This window comes from Chiloscyllium plagiosum, chromosome 16, assembly GCF_004010195.1.
Source record: "Chiloscyllium plagiosum isolate BGI_BamShark_2017 chromosome 16, ASM401019v2, whole genome shotgun sequence".
NCBI classification, from domain to species: Eukaryota; Metazoa; Chordata; class Chondrichthyes; order Orectolobiformes; family Hemiscylliidae; genus Chiloscyllium; species Chiloscyllium plagiosum.
This window is the reverse complement of record NC_057725.1, coordinates 49,866,518-49,892,220: the sequence shown is the minus strand read 5'-3', so window position 1 is coordinate 49,892,220 and position 25,703 is coordinate 49,866,518. Positions and strand designations below refer to the sequence as shown.

General features: G+C 39.0%; 1 protein-coding gene across 2 annotated transcripts in view; it reads left to right on the top strand.

The window, feature by feature from the left end:
* LOC122557881 (inner centromere protein A-like) overlaps positions 1 to 22,020 on the top strand; it is a 36,527-nt gene extending 14,507 nt beyond the window's left edge. Inside the window, exons 7-19 of one of the 2 annotated variants that reach the window (XM_043706049.1) lie at positions 1,964 to 2,033; positions 2,136 to 2,253; positions 3,679 to 3,727; positions 6,104 to 6,221; positions 8,762 to 8,896; positions 9,125 to 9,234; positions 11,468 to 11,588; positions 11,719 to 11,841; positions 13,177 to 13,370; positions 13,630 to 13,771; positions 17,107 to 17,286; positions 19,364 to 19,523; positions 20,574 to 22,020. In XM_043706049.1, coding sequence (XP_043561984.1) covers positions 1,964 to 2,033; positions 2,136 to 2,253; positions 3,679 to 3,727; positions 6,104 to 6,221; positions 8,762 to 8,896; positions 9,125 to 9,234; positions 11,468 to 11,588; positions 11,719 to 11,841; positions 13,177 to 13,370; positions 13,630 to 13,771; positions 17,107 to 17,286; positions 19,364 to 19,523; positions 20,574 to 20,782 — 1,729 coding nt within the window. In that variant the 3' untranslated portion in view covers positions 20,783 to 22,020. Of the gene's footprint in view, positions 1 to 1,963; positions 2,034 to 2,135; positions 2,254 to 3,663; positions 3,728 to 6,103; positions 6,222 to 8,761; positions 8,897 to 9,124; positions 9,235 to 11,467; positions 11,589 to 11,718; positions 11,842 to 13,176; positions 13,371 to 13,629; positions 13,772 to 17,106; positions 17,287 to 19,363; positions 19,524 to 20,573 lie in introns of both variants that reach the window. The other variant, XM_043706048.1, reaches the window with a different exon arrangement.
* Positions 22,021 to 25,703: the final 3,683 nt, after the last annotated feature.

The following is a 25,703-nucleotide window of genomic DNA, read 5'->3' as shown; positions in this document are numbered from 1 at the left end:
CATGGACGGGTTGGACCAAAGGGTCTGTTTCCATGCTGAACATCTCTGACTGTACTCAATAAGTTTACTTATGAAGTCAGTTTTGTGGTAACTTTTTTTTTGTTTTAAAAATCTGTCAATCGCTGTTGCACTTAAAATTTATGGCCTCAGAGGCAGGTGAGGTGCTGGAAGACTGGATATTGGCTAACATGGTGCCACTGTTTTAAGAAAGGTGGTAAGGACAAGCCAGGGAACTATAAACCAGTGAGCTTGATGTTGGTGGTGGGCAAGTTGGAGGGAATCTTGAGGGACAGGATGTACATGTATTTGGAAAGGCAAGGACTGATTAGGGATAGTCAACATGGCTTTGTGCATGGGAAATCATGTCTCTCAAACTTGATTGAGTTTTCTGAACAAGTAACAGAGGATTGAGGGCAGAGTCATAGATGTGATCTATATGTACTTTAGTAAGGCATTCAACAAGGTTCCCTGTGGGAGACTGGTTAGCATGGTTAGATCTCATGGAATATAGGGAGAACTAGCCATTTGGATATTGGAATGGCTCAAATGTAGAAGGTGGTGGTGGAGGGTTGTATTTTGGACTGGAGGCCTGTGACCAGTAGAGTGCCACAAGGATTGGTGCTGGGTCCACTATTTTTCTTATGTCAACGATTTGATGCGAATATAAAAAAAGTACAGTTAGTAAGTTTGCAGGTGACACCAAAATTTGAGGTGTAGTGGATAGCAAAGAAGATTACCTCTGATTACAATGGGATCTTGATCAGATGGGCCAATGGGTTGAGAAGTGGCAGATGGAGTTTAATCCAGATAAATGTGAGGTGCTGCATTTTGGGAAAGCAAATCTTAGCAGGACTAGTACACTTAATGGTAAGTTCCTAGGGAACAAAGAGACCTTGGAGGGCAGGTTCATAGCTCTTTGAAAGTGGAGTCGCAGGTAGATAGGATAGTGAAGGTGGTGTTTGGTATGCTTTCCTTTTTACTGGTCAGTATTGTGTACAGGAGTTGGGAGGTCATGTTGTGGCTGTACAGGACATTGGTTAAGCCACTGTTGGAATATTGCATGCAATTCTGGTCTCCTTCCTATCGGAAAGATGTTGTGAAACTTGAAAGGGTACAGAAAAGATTTGCAAGGATGTTGCCAGCTTTGGAGGATTTGAGCTGTAGGGAGAGGTTGAAAAGGCTAGGGCAGTTTTCCCTGGAGCGTTGGAAGCTGAGGGGTGACGTTATAAAAGTTTATAAAATCATGAGGGGCATGATTAGGATAAATAGACAAAATCTCTTACCTGGGATGGGGGAGTCCAGAATTAGAGGACATAGTTTTAGGGTGAAGGGGGAAAGATAAAAAAGACCTAAGGGGCAACCTTTTCACGGAGAGGGTGGTACATGGATTGAATGAGCTGCCAGAGGATGTGGTGGAGGCTACTATAATTGCAACATTCAGAAGGCATCTGGATTGGTACATGAATAGGAAGGGTTTGGAGGTGCTGGCAGGTGGGCATAGATTGTGTTGGGATATCTGGTCAGCATGGAAGAGTTGGAATGAAGGGTCTGTTTCGGTGCTGTATATCTATGACTTTGACTGCTAACATTGAGCATGAGAAATGGAATTTCTGAATGGTGATCAGTTCATCTTGGGGCTTGGGGCTGTTTGTGCACCACACAAAAGGTAGTTTGAAGATTCTTTTCATTACAAAATATTAGGGTACCTCTTGGATGCAGTTTTGCTTTAAAATCCATCATTTGTTCTGTTGGCTGTCTTCTGGACATTGTCCTCCGTAAACTTGTACAACTGAGCAGAATCTCTAACTTGTCTATTTTTGTTTTGCATGTGGAAAGACTTATTACCATCTCCATAGCTAAGATAAGCTGATGAAACTAAGATTAAGAGCAGATCCTTTGGCTCACATTGTTGTAAACTGTTTTATTTTGGAAGCTTGAACAATTTTTGTTTTAAATCACTCAGAGTTGATGAATGTTCTGGTGCTCCACTTAAAACTGAAGAGCGAAAGGAAGATGAGCAATCAGCCACTAAGGTAGGTTTTAAGAATTGGCAATTTTTAATTAAAGCTTAACTTCTGTACAGGAACTTTTTCTGTTAGATAAATGTGTAAAGTAAGCTGCTTCACTTTGTACAGGTTCCTGAAAATCAAGAACGTAGATGCACACGAAGTGTAATGAAAACTGCCATGAACAGTCAAGAGAAGGAAGTGTCAGCTAATGTAGAAACATGTAGAGCTTCAAAAGTTCAGAAAGGTATATAAATTCAATTTTACAACTTCAATAAGCTGTGCTTCCATTTTATGATGAACATTTAAGTTCACTGTTGCGCCTTTTTTTTGAGGGGGGGAGATTTGGTTTACTGATCTCAAGTCATTAGAATGGGTGAAACATTTAGAAAAGTTTTTGAAAATTAGACTCTATCTTCCTAAAATATTTATCCTCCAGCAGTGACTTGGTACTATTTCTAAGGAGAAATGCAAACAATGGCAGACGTTTAAGAAAATAGCCCATGGCTTGCAACAAATAGTATCCCAGTGAGAGTCAGAGATTCTAATGTGATCAATTGTGGTTAACCAGGGAAGTTGAGGATAGCTTTAAATTTGGGGGGGTGGGGAGGAATTGGGGCACAAAAATCCAGTGTTGCAAAGAGTTGTGGTGATCCAGAGGATTGAGTTTTTTAAACTGAGGGAAAACTTGCAAATAATAAGACTAGCAAAAGCTACCTTTTTTAAATATACGAAAACGAGACGTCAAAGTGAACATCGGTTCATGAGAAAATGGCAGAGGAGTTCAATAAATACTTTGAGTAGCCTTCATGGTAAGGCTGTTGACGTTCCAACAATACTAAAGTCTGGAGCAAGAGGTAGGAGGAGAAAGAAGCAATAATTATCTAGAGAGAAAGTGCTCGGGAAAACTAATGAGGTTAAAAGCTGAAAAGTGCCCTGGACCTTTTAGGATATTGAAGTAGCTACAGAGATAGTGGATGCACTAGTCAAATCTTCCAAGAATAGTTATGTTCTAAAACATAATGAGATTTATAAAGGATGGAGTTACTGGATGTGCAGAAATACTTAATCAACGCTTTTTCAAAATTTAATAAGAGAGAAATCCTGTCTGAACACTCCTTGACGTAACAAACCAACAGTGTAGACTTAAACTGCGGCCAGTTGATGTAAAATATTTTCTGGAAATCTAAATGTATTAAAAGGTACCAGATTAGGATTGTTCAGAATATTTCAGTATGATGAGAAGGTTGACTAATTAAAAAGGACAACAGTAGATGTGAAAATTGAAATGGCAGTGCCATAATCTGTGATCTTGGTTGTCACATGCAGTGTTCCTGCTAATATTCATCTGCATGACCTCATATCTGCGTGTCAGCAACTATCAGAAATGGAAGTCAATGCTAGAGATGTCAGCATGCTCATTGCAGTGGGACCCCTCAGTGGCTGTGCCATGTGCTGTTCAGAGGGAATGAGTCATGTGGTGGTTCAACAGTCACCACTGTAGTAGTCATGGTGAATGCAGTGTTGCTGACAGTAATGATGACTACCATCTGCATGTTAATTTCTTGACATTTAAGCCAACTGGTCCTGCTCAAAGGACACTGCAATTTAAGTCGAGAACATGTAATGTCTATTAGCATTTGGTGTATTAATACAGGTTATCTTATCACAGAGCGCGGTGATTCTGATGAACCAGTTTTTCTTGATGGCCAGAATGTTGAGTAAGTATCTTTTGAGATTCCTGTCTGCCATTGGTTTAACTTTAGCTTTGAAGTGTGACTTGAGCTGGTACTCCACTACTCCTGGTGTTTGGCTCCAAAATGTGCAATGATTAAATTGTTAACCTTTAGGGTGATTTAGTGGGACACAATACAAGCAAGAGAATGTTTCAAAGTTCAGAGATGGTATCTAGAATTCTGAAATAGGCTGAGTGTTGGAAAGTGTGGTACTGGAAAAACACAGCTGGTCAAGTGACATTCAAGGAGCAGAAGAATTGACATTTGGGCATAAGCCCTTCATCAGGAATGATGCTTGTGGACCAACCCTGTGGCTGAACACTTCAACGCCCTCTTCCACTATCCCAAGGACACGCAGGTCCTGGGTTGCCTCCATCGCTAAACCCTAACTACTTGACACTTGGAGGAAGAACGTCTCCTGTAACTACATGGGATCAATGTTGATTTTCCTTATTCCACAAGAAGAAAGTGAGGACTGCAGATGCTGGAGATCAGAGCTGAAAATATGTTGCTGGAAAAGTGCAACAGGTCAGGCAGCATCCGAGGAGCAGGAGAATCGACGTTTCGGGCATGAGCCCTTCTTCAGGAATGACGCTTGTGGACCAACCCTGTGGCTGAACACTTCAAAGCCCCCTTCAATTCCTGAAGAAGGGCTCATGCCCGAAACGACGATTCTCCTGCTCGTTTCCTTATTCCACCCCCCCCCCCCACCACAGCCCTCTTGAACTGTCCTACCTGTCCATCTTCATTCTCATGTATGTGCTCCACCCTCTTCTCCAACCTATCACTTTTTTACCCCCACCTTCACTCATCTCTGAATTTCTACCTACCTTCCACCCCCTCCCACTTAGATAAATGGAAAGGGAAGGTAGTTAGGAATGTGGAGATGGATGAAGGTGGAAGTGGAACTGATAGGAGATGGGAGAAGTGGGAAGGAAGAGACTGAGACAGACACCTAGTGAAATCCACATTGAATGTGTGGTTGCAGGGTCCCATGGCAGAAAGATGAGGCATTCTTCCTCCAGGCATCAGCTGGTTAGGGTTTAGTGATGGAGGCCCAGGACCTGCATGTCCTTGGGAAGTTGAACTGTTCAACCAGGGGCCGGTGGGGTTGTTCCACAAGCTTCATTCCTGATGCCAGTAATGTCTATTCTCCTGCTTGGATGCTGCCTGACAGGCTGTGCTTTTCCAGCACCACACTCTCATCTGATTTCCAGCATCTGCGGTCCTCACTTTCTCCTGGGAGAGTTGAAAGGCCCAAACTTGTTTTGAATCATCATGCAAGAATCCAACCTGATAAGGCACAGTGCTGGCTCATTGATCTGGGGTATGATTCTTGCTTTAGGTAGGTGGCATAAGTGCGAGAGGTCCTGGATTCAAGTCCCTGATGAACCCTGGTGTTCTGCATCTAGTTCCATTTTAAAGGGGCAGTATGGTGGCCAAGTGCCAGGGACCCAGGTTCGATTCCAGCCTCTGGCGACTGTGCAAACTTTACACACATTCTCTCCCTGTGTCTGCATGGGTTTCCTCCAGATGCTCTGGTTTCCTCCCACAGTCCAAAGATGTGCAGGTCATGTGAATTGGCCATGCTAAATTGCCCATCGTGTTAGGTGCCTTAGTCAGAGGGAAATGGGTCTGGATTGGTTACTCAGAGGGACGGTGTGGACTTGTTGGGTCAAATGGCCTGTTTCCACACTGTAGGGCAATCTAATCTAAACAATGTACTTTCAAATGTGATTTTAAGAGACAGTCTTGCACAGGGAATATTTGGTTTGTTGCAGCTCAGCCTTAAGGCAACATTGCTAGTGGGCATATTTCTTAAAAGAACGTTGTATATTGTTAATTATTGGAGTCTTTCAGGAGGAGAAATAACCTCTTCAGTGTTCCTTTTCAAAAATTCTGTTCTTAGATGTGGTGCTGAGTAGGCTTGCTTGCATATAATGTATGTTGGTTTCTTTTTAGCTGAATTTGCCTGAATGGTTTCAAGTATTATCCTGATAAATCTTACTTGGCTTGAGCCTTGAATGTTCATGACGGAAACAAAAGCAGAAGTTGCTGGAAAAGCTCAGCAGGTCTGGTAGCATCTGTGAAGAGAAGTCAAAGTTAACGTTTCATGTCTGGTTATCCTTCCTCAGAACCGGACCCAGAATATTAACTGATTTCTCTTTGCTGCCAAACCTGAGCTTTTTCAGTGATTTCTCTTTGCAGATGCTGTATATCAGAAACAGTCCTTATGGTTTTTTAAGGTTAATAGACTGTTTTAATAGCTTTGTTGCAAAGCCAGGTATAAATTAAAATAGAACAATAGATCATATTATTATATTATTTGCAGTGTCATTTACTTGTATTGTGGTTTCTTAGACGGAAACGTAGTTACAAGCGTGCAGTGGCAAATGTGTGTAATTACAATGAAGAATTAGAAACTGATGGCTTTCCACAAAGAAAGAAGACCCCTTCACCAGACCTTGCAGCCAGCAAAGTAAGTCTAAACACAGTGCAGGGATCTCCTAACACATGTATCACTCTGATCAAGACCATCCATCTACTGTTTCCCATCTGACTTTAGTTAATAGAGTCAAGCTTATTTCTGTACTCTAGTTGTGAACCAGCAAATTTTCTCTAATGTCTCTCCTTTTGCATAGTGTCATCTGAACTCCTGTTGCCCAGAACTATTTTCTGTTCTCACTAAACTGTTGACCACTTTCTTCCCTTCCTAGTTATATTGTCTGATATTGATAGTTCTTGTTCTCCTGGTTTTCTTCCTCTTTCACAAATCTATCATTGGGCCCTGTTATTTCTTATTTTGCTGTCAATTGGTGTTTAGAGATAAAATGAATTCAGGTTCCCTTGTGTGATCACAGCATCTAGCCTCTGTCAGCCTCTTTGTTTGGCCATGTGGGGTTGTCTACCATCTAGTAATGGATGATCATAAATTTTCTCTCTTCAGAACTTGAGAACAAAAGCCATTATCCTTTGACCTCTTGGCTACTATGGTAGTCATATTTCTGAATTGGTAATTCAGAGATTGGGTCCAATAATCCAAAAGGACTAGTTAAGTTCCAGCAGTAAGCTTGCAACCTCAAATTTATTAATCCAAATAAAACTGGTGTCATAAAGATGTCCTTGAAACTAGAGTATTTTGTTTTTAAAAATATCTAGTTTAGTAATTCTTTTTCTTGTGGGTGTAGAAGAATTGGAACAGAAATAAGTCCAGTCACGCTAAATGTATTTAGACAAAAGAGGGGGAAGAAAAGTGTAGATTATTTAGTTTGTTGCAGTCCTAAAGAGATTACTATTGCAGACTTGTTAAAATTTGGAACTGATGTTTATTAAACAACAATACTATATTTAGAGTAAACAGAATAGAGTGCTGCAGGTTCTGAGGGAGACTGGTAGTGAAGAAACTTTGTAATTATCTCCTCTTTTAACTTTTCACAGCAATTTTCAAATTTTAAGTATTTATTGAGACTGCAGACTGAAATCTGAAGACACTACATTTGTGTTGTCGAATGATACCCTGAGGAAAACACTGGCAGAACCATCCGATTAAATTTAAGACGAAATCGCTGTAGACAAATACCACAGTATAGTCATTTTAATCATATTAGCATCCACCTATTCTAAATGGACATTTCTAATAGTCCTTTCCTGACTTTTTAAAAACTACTAATTTCTAACTACTTTGGAGCATCTGCATGTTACTTGTCAGTTCTTCTTGATTTAGTGTCCTCGATTTTTGTGACCTCTTGTTTACTTAAATTTTCTTTTTCAACTTGTGCTTCAGTTAGCCAGTTTGGCATGGGTGTGTAATAGGGACAGTTCTTTCGAAGGTATGTTCTGCTTTTTCCAACAATAGACTTTTTGATTTGCCTTTGGTACTTCGACAAATTCTAATTCAGATAAAAAAAATGTTTTGTCCGAGCCCTTACAATATATTGATTTACTACTTCTATAGTATGCTATTCAATTATTGCTTGATAGTAGTCAAGTTTAAATGCTGCATAAAATAAAGTTCGCATAAACTTCAAAAGATTCAACGTCTATAGAGCCAAGCTGAATAAAGTAAAATGTTTTTCTACCACTTAAGGTAGCCCTAGGTGTCAACTCTTTCATGCAGAGGATGGTGCATGTATGGAATGAGCTGTCAGAGGAAGCGATAGAGGCTGGTACAGTTACAACATTCAAAAGCTATCTAAATGATGAGATAAATAGGAAGATGTAGGTTTGCTCGCTGAGATGGAAGGTTTGTTTTCAGATGTTTCATCACCATACTAAGTAACATCAGTGAACCTCCAGATGAAGCACAAGTGGCATGACCTGCTTTCTATTTGTTTAGGTCTTTACTTTTGCTAGGAAAAGGACAATGTCATTTACAAAATACCCTGCAAGAACTGTACCACTACGTTGGACAAACAGGCAGTAAACTAGCCACCAGGATACATTAACTAAGCACAAAAACATGATCCACTCTCACTAGTATCCTTAAATACGGATGAGGAAGGACACCACTTCGACTGGGACAACACTTCCATCCTAGGATAAGCCAAACAGACACGCATAAGAATTCCTAGAAGCATGGCATTCCAATCAGATCTCTATCAACAAACACGTTGACTTGGATCCCATTTACCACCCACTGAGGAAAAAACACAGTAAATGTGACCAACCCAAGGAAACCTAAACACAAATAGAAAGGCCATGTCACCCATGTTTCATCTGGAGGCCCACTGATGACATTACCTGGTATGGTGATGAAACATCTGAAAACTAACCTTCCAGCTCAGCTAGCAAGCCTACATCCAGAATCTCAACCTGAGCTACAAAAGCTTCTCAAAACTCACTAATGAATAGGAAGAGTTTAGAGGGAGTTAGGCCAAATGTTGGCAAACAGGGCTACATTAATGATATCTGGTTTGCTGTGCTGGATATCTGACTGTTATTTGCTCTTGAGATAAATTCTGAACATGAATTACACCCTAATTCCAACATATGACCGAGACCAAATTTTCATTCTGGTAGGTGGTTCGACCAAAGCACAAAAGCTTCCTCCATGCAGTTCAAAAGAATCAATTGTTGATGACCCCAGTGTCTGTTGGCCGCACAGTAGTTAAGTCCTTCATTAAACGCAACACTCCAATGAAAGTTGATCCCAAGGTATGTGTATTCTGCCTTCTGAAGATATTTAGTCTTGTATGTGAAAAAATGCAATCGTTGTCCAAGTGACTGCTCGTGAAAGGTTTTGTGGTACTACATCTAAATTTATTAAAAATTTTCCTTTTTTAGGAAATATTTGCTTAAAATTTACTATCAAAGTAATGCTACAATATCTTTTTAATGTATCTATACAATCAATGTTTGTTTGCCTACCACTCTATATTTTAGGAACAAGAGAAAGCTCGTCTGGCAAATCTAAAGAAGAAACGAGAGCAAGAGGAAGAAAGGATACAAAAGGTGGAGGAAGAGAAGAAACGCAAAATGGAAGAGTTTAAAAAGTAAGCCAACATGTCAGAATTTATATCAAATTACACTATCAGCTTTTGGGGGAGGGGTGAGAATATTTATCATGAGCATAATTTTAGAAGCATTCTCTGTTAGACTAGTTTTCTTTTGTCCTGAAGCTGCCACCTTTTTATGAAACTCCCTGTATTTTGCTGCAGGCCAAGTAAACTTTTTGTCTAAATTTTATAGTCGGAAGAATGAAACTGTTTTGTGCTCAAAATGGTCTAATCAAAATTTTATGCAACTTTAACATCTTTCTTAATTTTTGTATTCTGAGAAGGACTCTGTATTTAGTAGCATGATGAACTGCTGCTTCTGCAAATATTCCCACTAAGCAATAGTGCTATTTGGATTGTGCTGTAGTGCAGTAAACAGACTCCACAAAACCAAAGTTCCTTTGAGATTTTCTGTATCCGTACCTCCCCAGATCGCTTAGTCATAGAGATGCATTTGGTTTAGATTATCATTCAAACTTTACTTGAGCTCTTTATTCTTCCTACTGAGATATACCACCTCCTAAGTGATTCTTGTACAAATGCAACCAGGAAGTTGCAGCCAATTCAACAGCTGATCAATTGCAATGCCATTTAATGCTTATTTTGACACTGTCTTAACTGCAGTGTCAAACTAGTGGTCTGTTAAACACTTAGTCATACAATTTTGATTCTTTTTTGCAAAATGCTGACTGGAAGAGCTCAGTCAAATGGAATCTGCAAGACCCTTTTTTAAGAAAGCAAAATGGGCTCAGGGTGGAAGATAGCTTTGGGCTTGAAAACAATAAAAGCTATATTAAGGCTAAAACAATTTGTGCTGCCTAGAAGTCATTTAATGTCTCTATCACTTTTTTTTAATACTCTACAGTAAAATTTGTTCTCTTTTTAGTGAATTCAAGTCATTTGAATCCAGTAATTGGTAATGTTTGCTGAATTTAAGGTGATTAGATTGCTATTGTGTAGTAGAGGGCATACTGCAGAATCCCTGCAAGGTGGGAGCAGATCATCTAGTCCACCTTAACCTGTAGTGTCCCCAACCCCAGCCCCCATCTTTCCTAAAATCCCTGTCAGCCTGCAATTCCCATGGCTAGGCCACTTAGCCTGCACATCCCTGAAGACTATGGGCAGTTTAGCCATGACCAATCCACCTAACCTGTACATCTTTGGATTGTGGGAGGAAACCAGACCACCTAGAGGAGACTCATGCTGGGAAAACATTCAAACACCCCACATATTGAGGCTGGAGTCAAACCCCAAACTCTTGTGCTGTAAGGCAGCAGTGCTTCGCACTGAGCCACCATGCCGTATCTTCATAATGTGCAACATTTGTATGTAAGTGCATTTGGAGTTTATATTGAGGTCCGTAGTGAAATTTGATTGTGCTTGTCTTGCCTCGAAATTGGTTAACAAGGGCATTCCACATCATAGTTGACACATGTGGTTTATCATGAAGAACCTGCGAGTGATTTGCCTCTGCCTGTTTTACTATCCTTTGATTCAAAGGTAGATTTTGCTCAGGGAAATTTCTTCATATAGGATGTTGAGATTGAAGACACAATAGGTGAACTAAACAGGTCGTTATGAAGTAGCAAGTGATTGGAACATGATGGTTTCAACCAGCTTGATGTTTTCAGTTGCAGGATATGTGGAGATTAGTGTTTTGAGGACAGCCATGCTGTCTAAATCAATTTGAATGTTGAGAGCCTTTGGGCTACCGAATGAAAAATCACTTTGATAACTTGCCACTCAATTCTGTAGGGACATAATTTGATTTAAAGAGACTCTTAATAGAGCTGGAATATTGTTTTTGGTATGATGAACTTTTGGTTGACATTGACTGAGGGGACAGGGAAACACCAGCAGTATCATTTGGGAGCTTAAAGACTAAAGGATGCCTCAATAAATTAAAAATGTGGAATTATTATGCCTAGAAACATCATGGAAAATAGAATTTGTTTGTCAAAAAAAATGTACAAGATGGCTTTTGTGTATCTTCCCCTTGTGAACAATTGAGTTTGGTACCTTTTTGACTTTTTTTTAATCTTGGTTTCCTTCACCATTTGAGCAAAAAGAAACTTTAAACTATCTCATTCCCCTCCCAGTGATTCCAAAATAATGTGGCTGATCTATGGAATGAATTAACCCTAGTTTTCATTCACTCATTCTAATGTTAGGTGGTAATAGGGATATGGAATAAACTGTTATTGAAACTTTATGGAATTATTTTTCATAGGAAACGGGAAATGCAAGTAAAGCGTGTTTTGGAAACTCGTTCCAGAGTTCAACAACAAGAGGAAGAAAAGATCAAGAAAATTGAGCAGAAGTTTGCTCAAATTAATGAGAAGAATGCAAAGGTATGTCAGTTCTGATGCTGCCTGATGACAGAAATGAAGAATCAACCAAATAGGAAAGATTTACCATTCCTTTGAGTGAATACGCACATTGTATCAAGAGATTAACCTAGGATTCTATACTGTTTTACAGATTCGTAAGGAAAGGTTTGCTGAAGAGAAAGCAAAAAGTAAGGTCGCTGCCAAGAGGATGGAGGAAGCAGAAGCTCGAAGGCGGCAAGAAGAGGAAGCCCGAAATAAGAAACTGCAACAGCTGGTATGGCCGCTGTACTTTTTTTTTTAAGAAAGCTTAGCTATTTCACTTTTGCCATGTAAATGACTTGGTTACAGTTCTGTTACTTGATACTTTAATCAAGGAACTTTTCTTATGAGCATGTCTCACTATTAGTGTTATGGACCAGACCAACCCCCTTCAAAATATATTAAGGTAGCATAGACCCCCAACTGTATTTTCTTTTTAAAAGGGAAGTATAAGGGGATATGTTTCAGAAGCAATTCAAGCTTAAAACAAAACCTGTTTTTTCTTACACTAAACTAAAATACAAAGATTTGGAATAATTTAACTCTATATTGTTAAAACTTAATAGAATAATTGTTTAGTTATGAAACATCAACTATTCCAATACAGTTACGTCCCATACACACTTGCCAAAGACAATTCCGTAAAATAGACTGAATGTGAGACCATTCTAGCTGCAGGAAGAGAGCCCAACCTTCTAGCTGTAAGAGTGAGGGGACTAACAGAACCCAGCTTGAAGATCGCAGCAACTATTGAATGCTAAACAAAAATTCTGGTTCCGTGGCAGCTAGACCCCATTCCTTCATGCTGCTTCTATTGTTCCAACATTTTGGAAAGAAAAACCCAAGGTGCCTGAAACTTTATTTTGTTGGCTTGGAATGGAAAGCTTGGCGGCTCTGTCTCAATCTCCTTTCCAAAAAAGGACAAAATACACCTCCTTAAAGTGATAGTGTCATTACACCAGGCTTAAGTTCAATTTTAACATATGAATATTTGATTCTAATTATTTAAACTTCATTTCATTATGGTTTGTATTCATCATTCATTAAATGCTCTTCCTGTGTTCTGCTATTTGAAAATAATGCTGTCCATCTTCTCTAAATCGTAATCCCTGTTTTGAGTGGTAAGTCATTTATTAGAGGACTAAGTTTTTTTTTTTTTAAACTTTTTTATTTATCTTCTGTGGATTTTTTGTTACCCTCCACTCCGCTGTTACGATGTCTTGCAAAGCTCAATTCAGAGTGGAGTTAAAACTCAACAGTAGATTCTCATCCAGCGGATTTATTTGGAAGTACTAGGTTTCAGAGCGCTGCTCCTTCATCAGGTAAGTAGGAGCAGCACTCTGAAACCTAGTACTTCCAAATGAACCTGTTGGACGAGAACCTGGTGTTGTGATTTTTAACTTTGTCCACCCCAGTCCAACACCAGTACCTCCCCATCAGATCTACTAAAAAGTAATGTCCGTTCAGTTAAGTTAAAACCATATCACATGGCATATGGTACATATTCTGATAGTGATTCCAAGTCTTGAGAAGCCAGGTATAAAGGCTACAATTCAAATATTTCTTGCAGGAGGAAGAACGCAGAGAGCTGCAGCAGCGTAAGAAGGAGGAAGAACTGGAGAGGCAACGTAAAATGGCAGAAGCTAGAAAGCTTCAAGAACAACGGCAAGCTGAGTTGGAAAGAGAACGATTGCATGAGCTGCAGCTGGCTGCAGATAGAGAGCGGGAACGAAAAAAGGAAGAGGAGAGCATTCGGGCGGAGAAGTATGTAACAAAGTTCTGCATCCCCTCTCCAGAGAAACGTTTTTTAATCAAACCCACATGACCACCTGTTATGGTATTCTTAAATCATTATTTTATTTTTACTCTTGTATGCAAAATATTTCTTGGCATGTGTTTTTCAAATAACAGTTAAGTTTGGAAGGAGAAACCCAGTTTTGAGTTCAAATTAGTAGATTGTTAAACATTGCTTCAATTGGATTTGTGCAAGATCTAGAATAAGTAGTGCACTTTCTCTTAACAGAGAACGTGAACGACTGGAGAAAGAAAAGGCCCTTCAATTACAGCGGGAGATGGAGCGAACAGCACGGGAGGATGCTGCACTCCAGGCTCAACGAGAAAAGGAAAAGCTTCGCCAAGAAGTGCAGGAGAAAGAGAGAAAATGGGTAAGGGGATCTCTCCTTTGCTGCACTTGTTGCCACTTGCTCACACAGAGCCATCACTAGTATTAATATTTCAAATATGATAAAGTGACAATGAAGCTGGCAATTTGTAACTTGGAAAAACTCCACAGCTGTCTGGCCAGTGGCTTTGTTCCACATCAATCTGGTTGACTTTCTACTGCATAATGATCATAGTCCAGCAAGCCAGTGTTATGGATAATCGTGTGCAATAAATGCTAAACTTTCCAGTTTTGTTCAGTCAAAAGTGCAGGAAGGAAGCACATATGCAGTGCCAGGTATTCATAAAAATGATGAGTCCACCTGCTGGAAGTACTATACAGGACTATTTGCATACTGAGCAGCATGTGGTCGACAGAAGTAAGTAATTCCACAATCATCAGACCATATTTAAACTCTAATCTTATCACATTCCTAAATGAATGGTGGACAATTATGTCCTGCACATGAAAAACAGATAAGTGCCAAGCAATGACCGTACCCAAGGGTGAATCTAATCCATGCCCTATGGCAACTAATAGCATTACAATCTCTGAAACCTTCCAACTATCAACATTCCTGGATGTTACCATTGTCCACAAACTCAACTGACCAATCAATTAAATGTGGCTACAAGAGCAGATCAAAAGTTAGGAATTCTTCAATTAACTGACACCTGACTGTCCATCTACAAGGTGCAGTCAGGAGTGATGAATACTCTCCGCTTGCCTGGATGAACTCCAATAACATTGAAGCTTGACACCACCCAGGATGTTTGGCACCCCACTAGCTTTCACGATTCCCTCTTTTCTTCATTGCCACAGTGGTGGCAGATACACTACATAGATTTAAAAAATCTCCTTTCAATAGCATCTTTCAAAACTTTGATCTGTATTATCTAGAAAGACTGGAGCAACAGATATGAAGGAACACAACCTCCTACAAGTTGTTTCCAACACTGTCCTGACCTGCATCTAAATCAATGTTTCTTTGGAATTTTGATTCAGTAACAACAGAACTCCCTTTCTGACAACACTCCAGATGTTCCTAAACCTCCAGGGCTGCAACATGATGAAGCCTGCTCAATGTGGTTTTCTCCAGTCAAATTGGGTATGGGGAGAAAAATGTTGACTTGGCCTATGAGCAAATTTTAAAAACCAATCCAACCTGCCCAATTACTGCTTCATTAGCAAAATGGTGGAAAGTGCATTGGCATTTAAGCATCTACTATCATACTCCATTTGGGTTCGGTCAAGTTCACTGAGCTTCAGCCCTCAATCTTGGGTACAGACCTGCAAGTCTGGAAGAGTTAAATTCCAAAGGTGGAATGGTAGGCGTTGCCCTTGATATCAAGGCATCGTTTAAGCAAGTATGGCATCAAGGAACCTAAATAAAAGTTTAAGTTGATGGAATCTGGAGAATACTTTTTGTTACAGTCATACCTTGCACAAAGGAAAATGTTAATGGTTGTCAGTCAATCATCTCTGGTCCAGGCGATCAATGCAGAAGTCTGTCTTTATGTCCAACCATCTTCTGCTTCATCAATCGCCTCGCTTCTGACCTTATGATAGAGAGAAGGATCTTCACTGATTACACGGTTTAGCATCATTTGCAACTCTTTGGATAATGAAGCAGTTTGTCTAAATGCAGCAAAACCTGGAAAATGCTGGGCTTGGGCTGATTTTAAAACCAGACATTTAAATTGTGCTTGCATGGGGAAGGAATTCTGCAGCAAGTAGCTTGCATCCTAATTTCCAATCCTGCCTGTCATCTCACTTCCAAGTCAAGACTTTGAAGAATGGGATCAACGCTACCTTGATCCCATCCTGGAAAAGCAATCTGTTTTGGTTTGGCAACAAAATTTGTTGTAAGCTATACATGTGCACAGTCACTGAGGTGTTTGGTATGCCAACACTGTTCGCAGCATTGACTTACAATTCTGGAAATTGCTACTATGCACGGACCTTGGTCCACATAGAAGCAAGAAAACTAGTGGTAATACTTGTTGGCACTCGAGCAAACACCTTCATTCTTCACTCCCTCCACCACTGCAATCGTGTGGGTCATCCAGCAGATGCAGTTTGGCAACTCACCAAAGCTCTTCCAACCAGTCTCTTCTGAACCAGTGATCTCTATAACCTAGAAAGACAAAGAAAGCAAGGACGTGGGAACACTGCCACCTGCAAATTCCCTCCAAGCCATACACCATCCTGACTTTGTACTATACTGCAGTTCCTTATTTCCTTCACTGGTTCAAAATCCTGGAGCTCCCTTGCTAATAGCATAGTATACCTATTCCAAATGGACTACAGCATTTCCAGAAGGCAACTTGACCATACTACCACCACCAGGACAATTAGTGCAAAATAATAAGTGCTAGCTTAGCCAGCAATGCCCTCGCCGTGGAAGTGAATTCTTGAAAAGGCAAATTTTTGTAGTGTCATTGCATAGTAAATGATCAGTATAATTAAGAGTTGGATTTTTGCAGTGAATTATTAAAATGGTCTGATTATTTAAATATACATCCTATACATTTTTCAACAGTTAAATTCAATTTCAGAAGGTAGGGTTTGTTATCTAATTGAATCAGGTCATAATGGAAAAAGATGCCAACGTTGATCTCCTTTTCACAAGGTTGCTGAAAAGGTTTTTTAAAAATCAACCTGTTCAGACATGTAATGACACCTGTCTGGAGCAAGTGGGACTTGAACTGAGGCCTCCTGGTCCAGAAGTAGGACATTACCACTGACCATAATGTGTCTCAAAAGCTGCTATGTTTGTTGGACAATTCGATTCAGTATCCTTCCAATTGCCACTCTATTTATTTGCTAAATGTTTGTCAGAACGTCTTGGGGTGAATTGTTGCTGACTATGTTAAGTTAACTCATCTCTTTCCTGTGGAGAAGTGAGTGTGTTAAATCGCTTGAGCTCAACAGTAGGAAAATCTCTTTGGAGTTTCTTAGTTTATTACCCGACAGTTTATCAAACTGAGGGCAAAATTTAATGGAATAATACAGTGCCTTTTCTTCACTTGTGTATTTAGCACCTTCACCAAAAAAAGCAATTTGGTTAAATGACCTGATTTCAATGAAACTCCAGCTGCTGCTGTTCTGCCTCACTGGGAGGGAAGAGGCTTGGAAGGAATTAAATCTATTTTGGTATCCACTTCTCCACATAAAACTTAGTGATCTGAAAAAGATTAATGTTTCTCTGCTAGTATGAAGCAAATCAAATTCCATTATTGGGCTTAATCCCATTTCCCCTTTGGAAGTATTTGAACGATTATGACTTTTTATTAACGTGGTGATTCTGAACTTTGAATTTATATTTGCATCTTGTAGGAAGAGCAGCGTTTAGAAAAAGAGAGAATTAGAAAAGAGCAGGAAAGACTGGAGTCTGAGCAACAAGAAAAAGAGAAGAAACTTCGTGAAGCTGAAGAGAGAAAATGGAAGGAAGAGCAAGACCAGAAAGCAGAGAAGGTCACCAGTAAAAATATGTTGAATGTGACTGTGGAAGTGCATGTGAGTTAACAGTATTTGAAACACATCTGATCATGCAATGTCTTCAGTACTGGATAGAAGTGTCAGCCCAGATTATACAAACAAGAGAAACAGGAACATAAGTACAGCCACCAAATTTGCTCTGCCATTCAATAAGGTTGTTGTGGAAATTAATTAAATCCAATTTCCTCTCCCTATTTCCTTTTTTGGATTCCTTTCATTGGACCAAAAGTATATTTAACATATTCATCAACTAAGAAGAGGCTGAATATTTGCAAACTCCTTGCAGGCCAAAAGTGCTGACTAGATGATCCACCCCACTTCCTGAGCTTACCAGCATCCCATGCCAGCTGAATGCCAAAAATTGTTACAGCCCAAACGTTTTGCAGTGTTCTGGCAATAATACTAAAGACTTGTGCTCCAGAGCTAGTTATTCTAGACCAGCTCCATTACTGTTTTCTGCTTGACAATGTCAAAATTTACTGTGGGATTTCCTGTCCACAAAAACAATAAATCTAATCCAGCCCAGTTTGTCCTCGCATCAGTCCACTTTTCATTATCAAAGTGTTGTCAACAATTCTATTAAGTGGCACTTGAATTAGCAATAACCTGCTTACTGGTGTTTAGTTTTAGATTCTGAAAGGCCCCTGGCCTTTCGACAGCATGTAGCATTAAGATGCCTGAGAAACAGGAAAGTGAATGGGAATTTGGGCAAAAACTCTTTTCACAATGGAAGATGATTGTGGTTGTTGGAGGCCAATCATCTCTGCTCCAGGTGTTACTCAGGATACCATACTACAGATATTTTCTAATCAACTTGTATGCATGCAGACTTACTTTGTAGGTATCATTTTGCTCTACTTGGTCATAGAGGTTGTTCTATGTCTCGACAGTTGTGTTCCTCTGCAACATGCTGTAGAAACTTACATAATGGCAGATTGTGAATAGAAAATCGCTATGCCCATTCATTAAAAAGTTTGCATTATCAAAACGTCCACAACTTGTCAATCGCATTATAGCCAATTCATGCTAACAAAATGCGTGTTGTCGTAGAATGATCTATACTCCCTTTAATTATAGACTCCAGCGATTTCAGTGAATCAGTCTTTCATAACTCAAACATTAAACCTTACCTCATTTGATCTTTCCTCGGAATAGCCGCCTTGTTAACCCTTGTTTCCAGTAACCTTTATCATCTGCTTCATTATTGCCCATTATGATAGCTCTTTCCTTGCATCTGAAGGCCTGTATTATTTTTTTATCTTTCATCTGTTTTCTTTTGAGGATGAAGATTTTTGTTTCTTGCTAGTTATACCTTCTCTTCTTGATCGATTTCTGGGAAAGAAATCCTAGGCCTTAGTGTTTCAGACAAGTACTCAGTCTGGTGTGGAAAAGTGAGGCCTGATTAATTCTTTTGAAAGAACTGTTGAGGTAGTAAGTTTATTTTCAAAGCAAACCTTGACATGGTGTAACTGTAAATTTCTTCTTGATTGTTACCAATCTCACCATGAAAAGATGTCAAAGCCTTTTCACAATTATTTTATGCTCTTATCTCTTGGCTTCATTCATGTGGAAGTGCAGCTAAGATTATTTATTTCATCCATTAATTGGGAGGGCTACCTCATCAATTTCATTTTTGCTGTCCAATTTCTCCCAATTTGGTTGCCCTGCTCAAAAGCTACTAAATTAAAGTATTTGTTAATTTTTGTTAATGCTTTATTTTGACGTCTACTTCTAATTTCATTGTTTTGCTATTTTTCCCTGATATGGCCTTGATCTCCAATACTTTTATAATTTTAAACTTGTCTGCTAAATCTTGCAGATGTTAGTCAGTTTTTTCATTTGACTTGTGGACCTTTGGATGGAAAGTTGCAAAACCTGAATCAATGCTGTTGCTGAGACACTTGAACTCCTATGCATGACTTTAGGTTCTGACCCACAATGTTATTGCCTCCAGTTGAGATAAGAACAAAGTTTTGGGGATAACTTTCATTACTGAACCCATGCATATGCCCTCAAAACCAGTTCAGTTTGAGTCTGGATGGAAACTTGTTGATCGTGTAGTAATTGAGATTTGACAAATATACTTGTTTTCTAGCACTCTCCAGCCCCAGAATCATATGCCATGACTCCCAATAACTATTCAAAATTCAAGATGCCAAAAGTAACTTTAGACAACTATGGAATGGATCTGAACAGTGATGATTCTACAGATGATGAGGGAGCACCACGTAAACCGATCCCTGCTTGGGCTGATGGTAAGTAATTGATTTAGGAAGAAAACATTTTGTGTGTAATGAAATGGAAAGTTTACAACCTTTAATAGACTGGTCATGGCAACTGCAAGTTGTTAATTAGTTGTGATAGCTGATGCTTGTACACTTGAAATTCTGGGACAATGTGACAATGAACCATATTTTCTGACAAGTACCCTGCTTCACCCCACATGCTATATTGTCTGTAACAATGTGCAATGCTGACTTAATGAGGCTGTGATTGTTTCAAACAAATACTTTAGAACCTTATAGTTAAGTGATTATAGACATAACTAAGTTTAATCCATTACTTTACACTGTCGATTCTCCTGTTCCCTGGATGCTGCCTGACCTGCTGCGCTTTTCCAGCAACACATTTCCAGCACTGTTTTGGCCTATCCTTGCAGATATCTCCTCCTTAAGCAAAATGAAACCCCAGGCTATAAAGGTCACTTACCAAATCAAACTGCAATAGGCATCAATGAAGAGGATTTTTGAGGGCATTAATTGTTGAGGAAATTTTGTTTACTGAAGAATTACTTGCTGACTTAACAAGCTTACAGAATGATCCCCACAAATACAGGGTTTCATGTTTGAAACTTGGCATCTGCTGAGTTGACCAACTTCAGTTAATGTATTGCAAATTATTCTAAATACTTGATTCATATTGGATTACTACATGCTGCTTTTTATTATCCAGCACAGGCATAATTGTTCTTTGTCTCCTTCCTCTCGTCCTTCAATACTCTTTTGGTTTAAACGTATTATTGAAATAAATAACTATTGTGTGCATCTTTCTGGCATTCTTATTGAATACTCATTGAGGGACCTGTCGTTGCTTTCTTACAAAGAGCAGCCTCAAACTGCTTTATCTGATTGTCATTGTTGCCGCAGTATGCCACCTGGGGATTAACCTTTTACTTGCATCATCCAGATTCTACTAGCACTTTTCAAATCTGAAGTCAGTTTGTACTTTGAGTCTGAGGAGTTGTGGTGACAATTTTCCAGTGTTTGTATATTTAACTGTAATGAAATATGTTTCTCTGCCACCAGGTAAACAATTGCAGCAAGCCCTTATAAAGCAGTATTACCACCCATTTGATGTGGACAAATTCTTTGGTGTCATTCAACCTCCTGATCTTAGGAGCATCTTTGGCAAAATCAAGCCACGTTACCTGAAACGGACCAGTTCTGCAGTGTGGCATTCACCACCAGTATCAAGCAGCATTAGGAATGTACCTTATGGCCTTCTGAAATACTGACTGTCCCTCTATCTTAGAGTGGTATTCCAACTATTGTACAGTGTGAATCTGTCTTCTGCTCTATACCTTATTCATTGACAACTTGATGTTGTGACTTTGCTAGCTCTCTCTCCCTTTTGTTTGTATATACTTTAGTACATAAAAACTTCAAATGGAAAACTGGTCAACTGTTTCTCAGGAGCCTTTTTTAAGTTTGGGTTTGCTTTGAGGTTTTTACCTTGTAATATTAAGGATATCTATTTGGGTAGTTTTAATTAGACTTCACTTTTGAATCTCTTACTTTGGGCGAATATTTAAATCCAGTGCTGCCTGATGGGATAAAGTTTCTGTCTGACTGTTGAGAGGCCTCGGAGTTTGAAAATTAGTTTTGAAATTTGAAATTTCTAATTAGTTTTGGCTTGTAATTGGCACAGGAAAGGGGACAAATAGTCAATGTCTAACAGGTGGTTTTAGTTAGCAAGCTCAATAGTTGATGTGGGGAAACAGGATGGAGGGGCATCTTGGTAAGATTTTTTTTTTAAAACTTTGATCCAGCCATGACTAAGACATTAGGATGTTTGACAGTTTACCTGACCTGAGACCGAAGTGCCTGAAATGAGCTAAGTTCTAGTCCGTATCTTGAACACAGAGAGGAAATCCAGCATTTCCATTGTAGACATTTTGTTTGATTTCTTGGATTATTGTAGGGACTCCCTATTGCTTAAAAGGAGCATTAATCCTAGTACTGCTTTTTAAAAAGAAATACTTGGAAGCTTCTGATTGCAAATTTCAAAAGGTTGGAAAGAAACCACAAATCTAAAAGACAGTTGTCCAGTTACTTGTCTGTGCTGACTGACATTTTAGTGTCTAAATCAGCTTCATTGTCTCAATGTTTGAATTCGACTGACTTTTCTTGTTGCCTTGCATATGTCCATGGGGAGGTCTGAGGACAAGAATAGGCTTGCTTGTGTTTTTCGTCTCTACAACAAGAAATAAATGCTACTTAAAATCTGGTGCAGGATCATCATTTGGATAAGATATCTAAACACCCATGGAACTGTATCCTGAAAATTCTTTTAAGAGAATGTTAGCAATAAAATGTCTGTCAACTGTTAAATGTTAATGCTGTCCTTACTGTTGCCAAGAGGTTTGAACTTTGGGTTCACTTTGACTTCAAGTACGATAAAAGTCTAAACTGTCAGTATCTCTTGTGCGATGAATCTCTGTCTGACAAGCATCATTAAATGATTTGACCTATATGGCAATGTTTTTATTTTTAAAAATCTTGTAAAAGGGGTCATGTTAAATGAAGATAAAAAAAAATCTATCTTTGTAGAAAAAAACATACACTAATATTCAGTAAGTGGTGCCTTGAACTCATTCTTGAAGTTAATGTCACAGTAGTTTAAAGTGCAATAATGAGCCAATGTTGTGAATTGGAAATGTTTGTAAAACACTGGCCTCCTGATTTTTTTTTTTTGCTGAGAATATTACTTGTTCATGTCTGGGGCCTAGATTCAAATTCTGCCTTGGGATGGAGGGGGAGAGTGTATCTGCCTGATAAGGGTGACATTCTGGTATTGCTGGTGATTCAAATATGGAATGTTGCCACTTAATGTGTGGTAGTAGAGAATGATGATTGTTCATGGTGTGGAGCCTTTTATCTGAAGGTTTAGCACTGTGACAACACCATGTTTTGGCTGACCAGGAAAAACACTCGCTGCTGGCTGTAGGTGTCTCCAGGATTTACAAATTTACCTATTTAGCTACATTCTATCCCTCCATCTTGTGGCAATTCTGGCTTGGATAGGAATGCTGTACAAGACTACCATCAATTCTCAGTGATACATTGCACCTTGTACATGTTACTACATTTTATCTCCAATACTAAATATACATTGACAATTTCAAACTTGGGATAAGCAGAAATTCTCTCCACTTCATATACAGTATTGGGACAACCTGAAGTCACTGACTTTGCTCTGTCAATGAATTCATTCTACTCCGTCTTGAAGCTGAACCACACTGCAAGGTCACAAAATATCAAATTTACAATGAGCTTTTAAAGTATCTATGCTGTCATGGAGGATCAGGCCTGCAGCACTTTGCAGCTGAAAGGACTATTTTAAAATGTTTTCTTTATTATTGTTCTGTGAATAGCATGTGCATGCCTTTTTCTTTAGAACTCAACTTTCCATGTGTCTGAGTGCTTTCTGGTATTTTGAATACATCTTTACTCTTTAACTTTAAAAGGACACAAAGACAAAGTGCACTAATTTGTGATTTCAGACCCATCATACTGTGGTTGACTCTAAACACAGTCCTGCAATGGTTAAGCAAGCTACTCAGTTGAAAGGGCAATTAGGAATAGGCAACATCTTTGACTCTGGCAGCTTACCAATGATAGCCACATTTGATGGAGAAAAAATGTAAATATGTAAAATTTTCTTCAGGAACTGGAATGAGAGGCACCAATACAAATATAAACAGGTATACAACCCCTTGAGCCTATTCTGCTATTATATAAAATTATGGCAGCTCAAATCTATATTCCACTTTAAATAACCTTTTTTTTTTTTGCCCCCTTTTTTAAAATAAGAATCTAAGTGTCTGCCTTAATGCACAAGGATTCTGTTTCTGTTGCATATTTAGTAGAGAGAATTTCATTTAAGCCTGTTTTAAGTAGATGACCCCTTTTTGTACTGGATTATCCTACAAGAGAAACATCTGCTTTGTGCCCACCCTGATGTGATTCCTCAATCTTGTATTTCAATCTAAATTCCAGCAATTATAAAACTAGTCTTCTGACCTTTTTCCTTGACAACACACTCATTGCCGTGTAATAATCTGGTAAGAGTTCTCTGAACTGTTTTCAAGACACTTGCATCATGATCTATGTAAGTCTATTTTTCAATACAAGCTGACTACTGCATGATAGCTGTTGGTAGCTTGGAGAAAAGGCTAATAATAGGGGTAACAAAACCTTTTTAAGTTGACAGCACTCACTAAGTCTACAGCTATGGGGAGAAATCAAAACTGCCATATATGAAAAGAGACTACTTAACAGATACCAAAAGCTGAATCCCTTCTTTAGGGGAAGGGACCAACGGTCTTTTACCACCCCCAAAAATAGATTGAGGAGCAGAGTTAAACATTTCAGAAATATTTCCTCTGACAGTTTAAAAACATTAAGATTTTTCTCCAGGTACAGAATTTAAAATGAGCTGAAGAAAACAAATTTAAAATTGTTTATTCAACTTGGAGTTTTGTAGCCCTTACTAAGTTATTGAAAATCTTTTGATGGCATGGATGAGGTTAAAAAAACACAATCTGCAGTTTTTTTGGCAACAAATAATCTGACAGCCATTGCAGGCATCACATTAACTACTGTTTGGTCAAACAGTTGCTGTACTGATGCAGCTTTTATTGACCCCCAAGAAGGTTGACTGGTCCAGGAACTCGTGAAGACTTTTTGCCTGTGTGCTTGTTTTTTAGATAATTGAAATGTTTGGAGCTGGGAACGTTTTAGAGAGACTGTGTTCAGTTCTTTCCCAGTTCTCCGTAGTCAAAACTCATGTAAACAGATTGAAAACCAGTTTATTTCCTGCAACAGGTGTATGATCTTTAAATGAAATGAATGACATTACTTTTAAGGGAGCTAGCTATTTTGTGTCTTTCTCACCGAGTGGAAGCATTTGGAAAAAGACACTTGAGGCAATGTGCTAGTCAGAAGTCCAATCAGAGCTCTATCAACAAACATATTGCCTTGAATCCCATTTACCACCCTGGGAGGAGGGAGGGAGGAAACAAGAAATGACATCACTAACTCAAGGAAAACCAAACATAAATGGAAAGCAGTTTGGAGCATATCATTTAGCATGATGTCAAAATGTCTGAAAATGAACCTTACAGCTCAACAAGTAAACCTACATCCACCTTCATCTCTCATCAATAGTGGAGCAAGACTACTGAACTAACTTTCCAGTTCTTCCATTCCCTCAGTCAATAACCTATTTTACATGTAGGAGTATATTTAATTAATTAGTTTCCGGTTGAAAGGCTTATGCCTGAAATGTTGATTCCCCTTCTCCTCTGATGCTACCTGACCTGCTGTGGTTTTCCAGCACTACGCTTGATTCTTTACCGTCATATGCCATAGTTTAGGACTGTTTACCTGTAGCTGGAATAAGTTATTGTAATAAGTAGTGACTCTAGTTTTGTACAGAAACCCAGTCTATGCTTTCTACCAGTCTAGTCTGAAAGTCTTAAATTGGTGAACTTAGCTTGAACACACGAAGCAGATCGATTCGTCGTTACCTAATACAAGCAAAAAGTTTATTTTTCCATCATTATTTATTGTAGTACTGAGGGTTCCTTGTTATTCTTAGCATATACATTTTAGTAAAATCAAACAATTAGTGAAACAACAAAAAACATTATTGCCCATAAGAATGAGCTAATGGATTTTCGGCAACAGGGTGAAATAATGACAAATGCAAAACAGCTGAATAATTACACAAAACTGTTCCGGACCAAATAAGGAATGCATATGCAAAATAATATCAGGGTAACGGATATAGTTAATATTAATGTCAAATAAAGTATTCCTTTGAAGTTTGAGCATGAACACAGCCTTGACTTTACTATCGCCTTAATTTGTCTGCAAAGAACACAAACTTTCAACGCGGGATAAGACCACACAATAAACGAAGCGGAATCAGACTTAATTACAACACTTCCTTTTTAAACGCACTGCCCAATTCTTTCACACACCGCTCTAACGAGATTGCGCAGTATCGTCGAGGCGGTGGGTAACGTTCCGTACGTTCTGACACCTGTGTTGTGTCGTTATTGATTCGCTCTGTCACTACCGCTGAATTTAAAAGTTTAAAACGGGTGCGTACCTTGCTGCTGTTCTGGTAAGTGCCTGTTACTGGGGTGA